At 35.9% G+C, this 12,483-nt stretch overlaps 1 protein-coding gene across 11 annotated transcripts in view; it reads right to left on the bottom strand.

The window, feature by feature from the left end:
• RALYL (RALY RNA binding protein like) overlaps positions 1-12,483 on the bottom strand; it is a 356,105-nt gene that overhangs the window by 62,403 nt on the left and 281,219 nt on the right. For all 11 annotated transcript variants that reach the window (XM_015855864.2, XM_032442788.1, XM_015855865.2 and 8 more), the window contains one exon: positions 2,639-2,714. In XM_015855864.2, the coding sequence (XP_015711350.1) occupies positions 2,639-2,714 (76 nt within the window). The remainder of the gene's footprint in view (positions 1-2,638; positions 2,715-12,483) is intronic.

The raw sequence follows: 12,483 nt of genomic DNA, 5'->3' as shown, positions 1-12,483 counted from the left end.
TGGAATGACATGGAATACCAATCCATTTGATTATTTAATTATTTTAATTCTACACTGGCATTTTGGAGCATATGTTGAGGAAGAAATGAGTAAGTGGACTTTCATATATTGACGCAGAACTGCTTAGTGAAATAATGTTCAAAACACCAGAAAAATTAGAAAGACATAGTCTGCTCATTTACCATAAAATAATATTATTCAATATGCCAGCGTCTTTAATCTTCACCTTTGGTTTTAAAGATATGAAGATTGGCCAGAAAATTTAACTACTGCTTAAGGCTAGACCCAAATAACAAGCTGTAAAATAATTTTGAGATGCAAATTTGTTTGGCTTCAGGTTTTCCGCAGAAGAGTTTTGCTAAAAATGGAAATTCAGAACAATTTTGTATATTCTGGGATTTAGTTTCCTCCTCACGTACTGAACAGCAACGCAAAACAGGAGTAGCACTGCTGGAGCTCACAATTATGTTAGATTTAAGCAGATTGCTGAGCACTATCGTAAGCATGTATGTAGTTTTGTTCAGAGAGTTAAAGTTAATAATGAGGTTAACATCTTTCTAAAGCAAAACCCACACTTTTCTGTTCTTTGAGTACTAGAAAATGATAATATCAGCCTGCTCAAACACTGCTTTGATCTCACACCTGCATTCCTGGACAGCATCTTTGTATTTCTACCAGGTCACCTGTTGCTACTGCCGCCTCTTTTTTACATCTTTTAATTTTTTCAAAAGCTTCTTGCTCATCCATGCAGATCATCCCTCTTTTTCCAGTCCTGTCTCTTATGGGATTATTCCAGGCAGGCCAGAACTGCTTTTTAGAAATTAAGGGTTGTGATCAATGACATCTTTGCCTGGTAGGAGTGAGGCCATTAAACTACATATAAAAAGAAATATAGAAATAAATTCTAGTCCAACTGAAGTGAAAGGCAAAATATCTACTAAATTTATTATGTCCATGATGTCCTTTAAATTCTTAATTTTGCCCTTGTGTGGGTTCCTTCCTTCCTTCCTTCCTTCCTTCCTTCCTTCCTTCCTTCCTTCCTTCCTTCCTTCCTTCCTTCCTTCCTTCCTTCTTCGCTTCCTTTCTTCCTCTTCCTTTCTTCTTGCCTTTCCTTCCTTCTTTCTTTCTTTCTTCTCTCTCGTTTTTTCTCTCTGCTCGTTTTTCTACTCTCTTTCATTATGACTGTGTCGGCTTTTTTCTTTTGTCCCTTCCTCTGCTTCTCTTTCCTCTGCTCCTCGCTTTCTCTCGTCTCTTTCTCTCTCATTTTCTCTCTCGGTTCTTTCTCTGCTCTCCTTTCTCTCTCTCTCTCTCTGCTTTCTTTCTCTCTCTTTCTCTCTTTCTCTCTTTCTCTCTTTCTCTCTTTCTCTCTTTCTCTCTTTCTCTTTGAAATGTGCCAGGAATGGTAGCACAAACATGTAAAAAGAATTATAAATGAAATAAAAAGAAAGGAGAATTTGGGTATGAGAATGAAGTTATGTAAACATCAAAGAGGAAATGATAGACTTGTACATAATGCATCTAATTCATACAGCTGAAAAATTAGTGAGTCTGACATTTAGATTCGTATTAAAGTTTATGTATGTGGGATTGAATGAAACTCTTTCCACAGAGATTATAAAACTAGAAAGGAATGAAAGATGATTTAGTTTCTGAATTGAAGCGCAGACAAATGTTCCAATACCACTTCCAACAGAAGTAGATCAAGGTCCTGGGTTGTGGCAATCCCCACTACCAAGAAAATCTGGGGGATGAAAAGATTGAGTGCAGCCCTGCTGAAAAGGGGCTGTATGAAAAAAAAATAATCATCCAGGAATGGGAAAAAGACACTATCAGTGCCTTCCTGGACACATGAGGATGAAGTCCAGTCTTGTCAGATATCGATTCTCATCCTTGATAAACATATCAGTGAGAAAACAGTAGTTTTGCTCTGAAACTATTAGTTATTTCTCCAGCAAATACAAAGACATAGGAACTGAGTCACAGTCAGGCAATAAAGCATAAGGATTAAAAATTGAAATAGCACTCATTTTTTAAAACAGTCAAATAAATTATTGATTGCAGTTCCAGAAGTGAGGACTTTAATAAACAGTTCACAAAACACCACGCTGGTATTTCTGTCAGTATCTTTCGTAAATGACAGTTTTATGATTATATTGTGTACTTCATTATAATTCTGTTAAATACTGAATTTCCATATGGGTCTTAAGTCTATTTCTCTGTTGTTTCCATTTTCACTTCAGGAAAAATAGAGAGTTTGTTTTTAAAATCAAAAGAGGGCATTATTTCCGCACTGTGATAATCTCACCTAAGTAAAACTCAGGAATTCTATTTGCTAGGTCAGTTCCTTGTTGGTGCTGTTTAGGTTTTTTGCTGTGAGCATCAAATAGGCAGTCTTTATTTCTGGAAGTTAGAATGCTACTCTTAGTAGATTTAGTAAATGCACATAGTGTAAGAATGACTCATGCTCACATTCAGAAATCCCCCATAAATGGGAATAAAACCCTTTGTCAAGGTCTTGTGCTACACAATGGCATTGCTGGATACGTATGGAAAAATTAAAAAAAATAAACATTTTAGTTTACCATAATTCTTCTAATAAATCTGATTTGCATTATGTTAAGTGTGAAATCTAACTTACCTGTAAAGTGCTGAAAGTGGACGTTTGTTGCCAGGTTTTGGTCTGTATGGTTTTGGTTCTCCTGCCATGTTAATATCTGAAAGCAAACATTTGAAATCCATAAGTCAGAGGTTTCAAACTCACTCTTGAAGCTATTACAGAAACTTGAAAAGTAAATTAAATGTGGAGACAAATGATAAGCAGAAACACTGAAAAATGTTCATAGGATTTTTTGAAAATGAAGATTTTCCCACTGGAAGTATTATGCTTCAAACCTTAAAATAATTTTAAATGTATTTTCCAACTATATTCAGTATTATGAGATTAATCAACACATATTTTAAATTATAAAATGTCCTGAAATGAAAAGTTTCTGACAAAACATATCTATATTTCGTAAAATCTTCTCCATAAAAAACATTTTGAAATTAATCTAACAGTACTTTATTCTACTCTATTATGGAAAGTATTAATCTTATATCATGTTTTTCCATTAAACATTACATTTCTTGTTTTACTCGTCTCTCTCAATTAAGATGAACATTGGGGGCAGTTTTCATGCTTTCTTGAAATGCTTTCCTGCCATTATTTTTAAGCAATTGCTTTATTATACATATATAAATCTTCCAGTTCCACAGTTGTTGAAAATTCAGACACGATTCCCATATTTAAGTGAATATAAATTTTAATGTTGTCCCAAAAAATAAAACATCAAGCATTTGTTGAAAGTCACAGGGGAATTCTGATAGCTGTTCTACATTTTCATTGGCTCCCAGAAATAACAAAATTGGGATGAAAATTTAATCTTGTGACCTTTGCAATAATTAGACCTTTCCACACTATTTTAATATGTCAGCTTTAAGGTCATTGGCTTTATTGACTTTCAACTCTACTGTCCTAAAACTAGGACAGATTCCAGAGTGGAAATAGAAAGGTAGAATTGTAATCCATCCTTGGAAAATTCCTGAGGCTGTAGAATTCATCTTCACATACCTTCCATGTCTATCATTTGCTTCTTTTTCAGAGCCACAGGCCAGGTCATTAGTCTTACGTATATGAACATTAAAGAGCTTTCAAAACTTGTTCACACCCTTACAGAAGAGATCAATCCTGTTTTGATGATTATTCTTGTAGACATACCTTTGCAGGTATATGGCAGCTACTTTTAACAGAGACAGAATGGAAGACCTTGGGCTGTTTGCTACTTGTTTGATTTATTTTAATCAAATACTGTTGGAAAAGTAACATTGTAAGAAAACACAGAATCCATTATGGTTCCCTTGCACTTAAATAAATCTCTAAAAATATTAGCAGAAAACAGTGAACTATGTCACATGACAGTAATAGCCAGAACTTCTCTTTAACTCAAGCAATATTTCATATTAAAGCCATACACATGGGGATTTTGTCTTACAATGAAACTGAATTAATATCTGTGGAACTCTCTAAGCACTCTGTAGCAAGTTAAGAATGTATGTAGGAAATGGTCTGAAAAGTTAGAAAAGATTTTCACCCCATTATTTTGCAGCACTATCTACTCCAACCTCAATTTTCTAACTGAGATTAGAAGTGAACCTGTCAACATTTCACAGGGCAGATTATTTCTAGCCCAACTGGAAATCTTGTGAGATAACTTGTTCTCTTGCTTCATCCATCATTAGTTTCACAGCAGATATTTACATCTAGTAGGTCATAAACCATGTGTCAAACAAATTTGTTGGCTGCAGCATGGAGATTTGCCTGCACTAATAATTCTACCCTGAGGAATGCAGACAGGTATCACTCCTTATGCTGTAAAATTAGCTACTGCAATTGTAGAGGAATATGAACTAGACAACTTGATGAAATACAGAGAGATTCACACTTCTGTATGTGTAGAGTTTCCCAGGGACTCTCACATTATGTGCAGATCATATGCTATAAATGTTCACATACAGAATAACATTAAGATAAAATCAGTGCTGAAATTCAAAATATTAGGGGATCTTTATGAATAGGAAAGTGAATGCAAACAATTGTGATGCAGTAGCCTCCTCTTTCTGTGCTTTCAGAATCAAATAAGATACGTTCTGTATTAAAAGGAATGCATTGTCAGTTCTGTATGTTCAGGAAAGTCTAGTTAAAGAGTGAGACCTAGAATTCATTCAAGATTTTGTGTCATATAGCACAATATATCTAATTTCAAACATAGTGTTTTTGTCTCTAATTATACCAGAAAGTGCCTAGCAATGAATGGGGGGGGGGGGAAACAAAAAAAAAAAACCTTAAAAATATAATAATAATATGCTATCCATTTAGAAAGAACAGCGAATATATTCAGTGGCTACATAAATTGGTCTGTTAGAGCAACTCAGCACTGCATGATTACTTTTTCCCATTATCCTTTCCTAATGTAGGCTGCCTACCTCCTCTAGGCTGTACAGTGGTGACCAAGCCAACAACTGTATGAAAAACTGAAAAGACAAAGAATTCATGTAGTGAATGCAAAATTTATAACCAGACAGATGTAAGTGTTGGAAGAACAAAATGCATTTTTTTTCTTTTTTCTTTTTTCTTTCTTTCTTTTTTTTTCTTTTTTTTTTTTTTTTTTTTTTTTTTCACATAGCCTGGAGTATATAGGACAGAAGTAAGACCAAAATGAAGATGACATTTAGAGAAGCCCCTAGTCACGTGATTTAGAAGTGAATATCAGCAAAACTAAGGCTGATTTGTCTTTATTTTATATTTTTTCCTTCACCAGTGCTATATATATTCTTCCTCTTGCATACTTAAGGAATTTTAATGAAGTCAACTGACATTTTTTGCATCACAGACTTTCTTTTCTGTGTTAATTTTATGTTATCTCCCCCTTTTCCCATCTCTAGTACTAAAATGTGAAAAATGCAGAGAGGAAAAGACAGTTCAATCCTGTGGCAAAATTGTACAACTTCCCAGAAAATTGAGCGCAAACTCACATTAACTTTCATGGTTAATAAAATATTAAATAAAGGTCTGGGTCACACATCTCCCTTTTCCATAATAGTATTAATAATACTATTATTATTTTAATAGTATTAAAAATAATTTGTTCATGGGGGTCTCAGCTGCAGTTTTCTTACCAGTGAAATAATTTGAAACTTTTTTTTTTTTTTTTTTTTTTTTTTGGTACAAAGATGACAGCTACTGTTAATGCTCTGTAAAGAAAGGGCTGCTTGTTGAATAGTGTATGAAATTGCTTTGTTCAGCCACTTCTTCTTTCACTAAACAGTGCTGGAATGAAATTGCTAATGTGAGGGTACATGATTATATAAGCTATCATTCAACACCATTCTGTAACAGGAGTGTCAGGAGTTGTCTTGCTGGAAAGTTGCTGCTTCCTGGGCAACCAGGTTGGTGTGAAGATAGATGACAGATAAAAGGGAAATACTGTCCCAACTATCCACTCATCATAAGCAGTTCCTGCAGGGTTTAAGATGATGACTTCTCCCACAGCTGCACTATAGAGTTTGAACTGTTTCACAGCTGGTGTGAAGCACTGTCCTCTTTTGATTTTTGTATGCTTGCTGCCATGTCTGTGCCCACAGTCCAAGTAATGGCAGCTCCTTCTGACTCAGCTGAGTGTGCAACCAGTGGTCTAGAGCATGTCCAGGGAAGTGGACAATACTAATTCTGAGTCCTCAAGATTCCCATGGAATTTGCTGAGTTTGTAGAGACTGTGACTGAGACATCCCAAACTGCTTCTCTGCCAGTGCTCATATCCAAGCAGTTCACGTCCTGTTATGGGGCAGTAGTCCCACTGGAACACTGGGCTGCAGGGGAAGGGACCCAGTGAGAAAAATGCATGTCTTATGAACCACTTTTTTTGAAATAGGAGCCCTGTTGTTGACAATCCTCCTCACTCTTCCTCCTCTTTAGCACTGGGTTGGCAGGCTCCCTTACTGGAAGATCCATGCTGCTGTTCTACAGGTGCGAGAGGTTCAGATTTGTCTGCAGGGAACCACCTGGCCATAGCCACTTACCTATAGACCAGCTCAAAGGCCTGCAGGATTTAGGGTGTTAGCTGTGGTAACCTCTATAGTTTTATTTGTGTCACAGGGCCATAAATCTGGCAGTCATACATGCAAACCAAAATCAAAGCTAAAATCTAGAAGCATAGCCTTCTTTCTGTAGGAAGGCCCTTTTAATTAAACAAATTAAACCCAAAGAACAAGATTTCTACCTGCTGTGTGATTGTTTGATGCATAGTCTGGCTAATTATGTGAATACAGAAGATCAATACTGCCATAAGGATGTAGGAAAGTGGTAGAAAAGTGCAACAGGAACTGTCTGCTACCTTCAGAAATAAAAGTTCAGGCAGGGACCCTGAGTGATACTAACACCTGTATCACACTGTAGATTCTCATTGTTGCCATTAATGAGAAACAGAACTGCTCCTCACGTTACAGCTCTTTCCAGAGGGTACGGAACATAATTCTCTCTTTGGCTTCTCTTGGTCATAATAAAGATGTCGTTTCCAAAAAGAAAATAGATCACTTGTCTTCTTTCAGATCAAGCGCATTCATTGCAGGGCAGCAGCCAACAGGCTCTGATGCTTTTCTTTGGTAACAGAATTACCATGAGACTCTGACAAAGTTTAATGTTGACTAGATGTCTGAGTTTCTCAGCAGTGTAAGTAGCCTTGAGCAGCAACATTAAATAGTGTCATGGGGAAAGAGTATAACAGTCCCTCATCCAACTTTTTCATACTTCAATATGATTTTCTTTCTAGGGAACATGCCCTTAACCACAGTAATTTTTAATTCTTCCTCAAAAATTTTTGTTTGTTTGTTTGTTTGTTTGTTTGTTTGTTTAATGATGGTTAGATACCTTCCCTTCCCCACAGGCTTTTATCTAACTCTCTTACTAATTTTAGCTTAATGCTCCAAGCAATGGTTTTTAATGACAATTGAAATTTGTAGAATAAAAGAGTTCACTGACCACACTGCCCCATTTTCTTTGTCCTTCTCACTGTTTTTCTTGCAGATTGTCAACTTTATTAATGGAAACACAAACAAGAACTATTCTTCTCAAAATACCAATAGCAATATTTTTTTAAAAAATATATTTTATTTGCAGACAATATTTCTTGGACATTCAAACAAAATTTGCTTATACTTGAAGTGTATTTCTTTATATTTTGAGCAGTGAACTTTCCCAAGTGTTCCTGGGTGGGACAAGCAGTACTGCTTCCTGGTCAGTGCTTTCCAAAACAGAAGTCATTCTGCATGTCCTGTACACTTTCAAGGAGGTAAGGGGTGGGAAAATGAAGCTGCCCCTCTTAAGAGTTGGCTGTTGTATCTGCCTCTGCCCTTGGGCTTGGATGGCAAAACAACTCTCACTGAAGAATCAGTACTTTATTCATACACTATTATCAAAAAATTCAACGACAGCTCAGACCTTGAAGGTATTCCTCACATGCTTTGTCCTGGAATCTTCCCTCCATACACCACTGTTCTCTTTACGGTGAGCTCAGATTTCAGCTTGGCCCTCCGTTGCTTGAACAAATCCCCTGCCCCAACCAAATAAAGAAATAAGGTTGTGAGGATTCAGAACTGCTTTTGGCAGGTCAAATCTCCTTTCTATATTCCCTCTTCCTGCTTATAATCTTGATGTTCCAGGTTTATCTAGATTAGGGAATCTATAGAAGTGGTTCTTTTCAAGCTCCAAATACACATAGCACAAAACTTCAAGCATTTCCACTGAGATACAGAAATTTTCCTGTGCCAATGACTACCACATATTAGAGTTCTAACAGGTTTTGTCTTTTCTATCTCTCTCTTTTTTTTTTTTTTTTTTTTTTTTTGTCTTCTAGCAAAACTATTGTAAATATTTGATGGACAGCCACAGAATTATCTATTTTCCTTTAGCAAGGAATTTCCTCTTTTTATTTTCCTTTAACAATACCACTGTATTAGAATTGCAAAGCAATATAGCTGTGCTACAAAGGAAAATGTCCTGTGCCAGTATTTAGAATATTCCAGATTGTACCATTTTTATTAACAGCTCAGGGTTGCATAAAATGACAGCAGAAGCAGAGATAAATCCACTGAAATTTGTCACATGGGAGGAAATATTAATGTGGAGGTAATTTACAAACAAACAATATTCCAAATCTAATATTTTTTGTATAAGCAGCCATTAGTAACTCTTTCATTGCCATTGCATGCATTTCCACAGATGATCCAATTTATGCCAACAGTAAAACTACAATCACACTGGAGCTTACCAAGAAAGCAGGACATACAATAACTGGAAATAACAACAAATTAAAAAATGAACTACATACAATGTCTTTTCATTCAGCTTAGGCATTTCTGCAAACAAAATATAAAAACAGTTGACAGGAATAGAGAAAATGATGGTTCATATACTCAAGTTTTCTGCCTCCCAGCCCTGGATGCTTTGCAAGTCGACATGAGAACCCCAAACTGGTTAGAAACAATATTATTTTCCCTCCATTCTGTTACCCCAGCATGATTCTCCTCCTAAAATGCTTCATAGTTTAGGATTAGCTTAAAACCTAAATCATGTTTTATCTTTCCTCCTATTGTGTTTTTTAGGTAGAACTGGAAACCAGTAATACCGTGAGTCACCTTGCTAATCAGATAAGTGCCCCATTACTCCATTATTTTTAGCAATATATAATATTAGTGTTTTCAGTTTTTGTGTATGTTTTTTTTTTTAAATAGAAAATGTGTTTCTCAGCAAGAAGTGAGCTCTGTTTCACATTTATAATCCCTCTTCTTTCACTCCCTCAACTCCATTTTCAATTACTGTTCTCTTTAACCATTATCACAGCTAACATCTTATAAGTCTTGTCAAAAATATTTTCTAGAAACATAAATCATCATCATTCTCACTTCAATTTTTTTGGACTGTTGCTGTCCGTTACTGTAAATTTATGTTTGGTTTTGCATGTAAATACAAAAAGCATTGCAATAGATTTCTTAAAATAATTTTAGAAAATAATTATTTTAAAACTTACTAAATCCAATCAAAATACCAAGAGTACTACAAAAAAATAAGAACATACAGGGCATTACTCTGTTTAATTTTAAAAAGTTAAAAGTGAAATATACCATTTCAAATTGGTAATTCACTAGCAGTTTACTGTTTACTCTTTTAATCTAACAGTAAATGGATCTACATTCTTCTATGCTTCCCAGTAACATCTTCTATTATCTTTGGCTTTGTTGTAGAAGAAATGGATCTCTATTACCCACAAAAAATTAACTAATTTTGACTCAGAGAATGCAGGAACCAAAATCTCCTCCAATCTGACTCTCTTCCTTTCAACAGAAAGTTCTGAGCCAAAGAGATTTCCAATTCATTTCTACAGAACGTGTTATTTGAGCAAACCAAGTATATACACTCAGCACAAATGTTTTTAAAATGGTTTTGGAAATTAATTTCTGCTGAGTTTGCTGTAAGAAACATACAGACAATAAACATTACCCGACATTCTCTGTCTTGAAGGTTGTGGGGGGCTTAGGGGGTCATAATCCTTATTTGTAGAGGTTCTTATTGGAAGCCAGTCTGTTTCTTTTGGAGCATGAGCATGACATTCAAACAGATTCCCCAAGATTAGAATTTTCATTCAGGTTTCTAAATTCTATCTAATGTTCACACAGAATTACACAAAATATCTTGGGTTGGAAGAGACCCCAAGGATCATGAAGCTCCAACGTCTGCACCACAGACAGGGCCACTAACCCCCACATTTAATACTAGACCAGGTTGCTCAGGGCCCCATCCAATCTGGCCTTGAACACATCCAGGGATGGGGCATCCACAAACTCTCTGGGCAGCCTATTCCAGCACCTCACCATTCTCATAGTGATGAACTCCCCCCTGACATCCAAACTAAACCTTCCCTCCTTCAACTTAAAACCATTTCCCCTTGTCCTTCTGTTATCTACCCTTTCAAAGGGTTGACTCCCTTCCTGTTTATAAGCTCCCTTTAGGTACTGAAAGGCTGCAATGAGGTCACCCCACAGCGTTCTTTTCTCCAGGCTGAAAAACCCAGCTTCCTCAGGCTGTCTTTGTAGGGGAGGTGTTCAGATTATCAATGTTGCTGTATTTAACTTTTCCCTCAGATACTTACACATGTATGCTTGCATATTAACACAATCACAATACAAGCATGCATTTTCAACTTGAAATTTCTTTGTTAAGTTCTGCAATCCTGGAATTAAAAGGTTGCAAGGGAACACTGAGGAATACTGAATTTCTGAACTTGGAGCTAAATTATTACTGTTAAAGTAGATGCTGGGGTCAAGTGTTTTAATATTGAAACAAAACATTCTTTATTCTGAGCACTGCCATAGCTGTCATAACTGAAATTGTTATCTGTTGTCACTGTTAAGGGACATAGACTTATCTGTAATGCCAGCACCTGCAGCTTTTAGGACTGTTTTTTTTCTTTTTTTTTTTTTTTTTTTTTTTTTTTTTTTTTTTTTTTTTTTTTTTTTTGTTTGATCAGCCAAATTTCAGTGGCTGATCAAATGAAGCAGCTCTCTAAGCTCACCTAGAAACATTAATCTTCTGGACACACTGCATAAACCACTAATCTCAAGCTTGTCATTTGAAATGAGGAAGGGAATACAAGAAAAAATGTGGACAGACTTTTTTAAAGCCTTACCATAGTTATTTTAATTCAGTTAAAGTATTTCATAAACCTTTCACTGCAATGAACAAAATGTCCAGAGAAAAACACTGGGGCAAATCTCTCTGAATAAAAATGAATGCAACTCAGTACTACGTTGCTTCAGCCCACTGTCTGCTAACCCGTTACTTCCAAATATTCAGCTCTTTATCAGATACCTCTGTTAGCACCATGATATATTTTTCACTTGGAAGCATAGCTAGACATTTAACAACTAAACCCTGAGGGTATTTATGCTTTCCTGATATGTGCTAACCCAACAGCCTAGAGCTGACTGAGCATACCTGCATCACAGTCCTTTCTCATAAGAATTATTGTTGTTTATCAGCCTTGGTATTTATAATTCTGTATTTAAAAATACCTGCACTTATTTTTTCAAGGAATTAGACCACAGTGGAAAAGTAGTAATTATGTAAAAAAGCAGATAACCTTATGAGAGTTTTTAAAGCTCCCTGTGTTAATGTAAGCTTTCAGTTAAGTCTTCGTTTAGATCTGATTTGTTAAACTTGTTGCCAGTGTTGTTACTCTTCTTGCATAATAACAGAAGATATACATATACATGTATATGTATTTTAAACTTACTGAGATGGAATCTAGTAAACTCTCATAAGAAGGAAGAACACTGTGGCCTTTCACCTTCCCTCACTCACATTGTCATTGCCACCTTGAGCTGCCTTATTTAAGGGAAAAGTACATCTAACAACAAAGCCTCCCAGGGACTCAGGATGTCACTGCCTGCAATGAACAGGTTTCGAAAATAATAATAGGAAATTCTAAATTGTTGTGTGATGGTTGCAGATGAATTTATGGAAAAGAAATGTTATACTCAGAATGCCTGTGTACTTGAGTGCATAGCATTGCTTAATCTGTGCTTTCCTGTGGATATTTCCTAGTCAGAACCTTGTTAGTTTCTTACCAGCAGCTACCCCCAAGCCCATCTTATTTTCCTTTTATAAAGCGACCACAAATACATGAAAAGAATGTTTTGAAACAAGGAATTGTAGTAAATGTGTTTGCTTCTTCATTTTATGCCACTCACTAGTATACTGAATCACCATCATAATGTCTGCAGGATCAATCATGGCAATTAACCCTTTCTGTGTGCACACAGTTTCCCTTATTTTAGCACTGATCCCCAAATGCTTCTGTTTCCCACTTTAAAGTGTTCTGAAGATTGGGATTA

Source organism: Coturnix japonica, chromosome 2 (genome assembly GCF_001577835.2).
Source record: "Coturnix japonica isolate 7356 chromosome 2, Coturnix japonica 2.1, whole genome shotgun sequence".
Lineage (NCBI taxonomy): Eukaryota > Metazoa > Chordata > Aves > Galliformes > Phasianidae > Coturnix > Coturnix japonica.
Note: the sequence above shows the minus strand (reverse complement) of the source record. Positions and strands in the feature narration are given on the sequence as shown.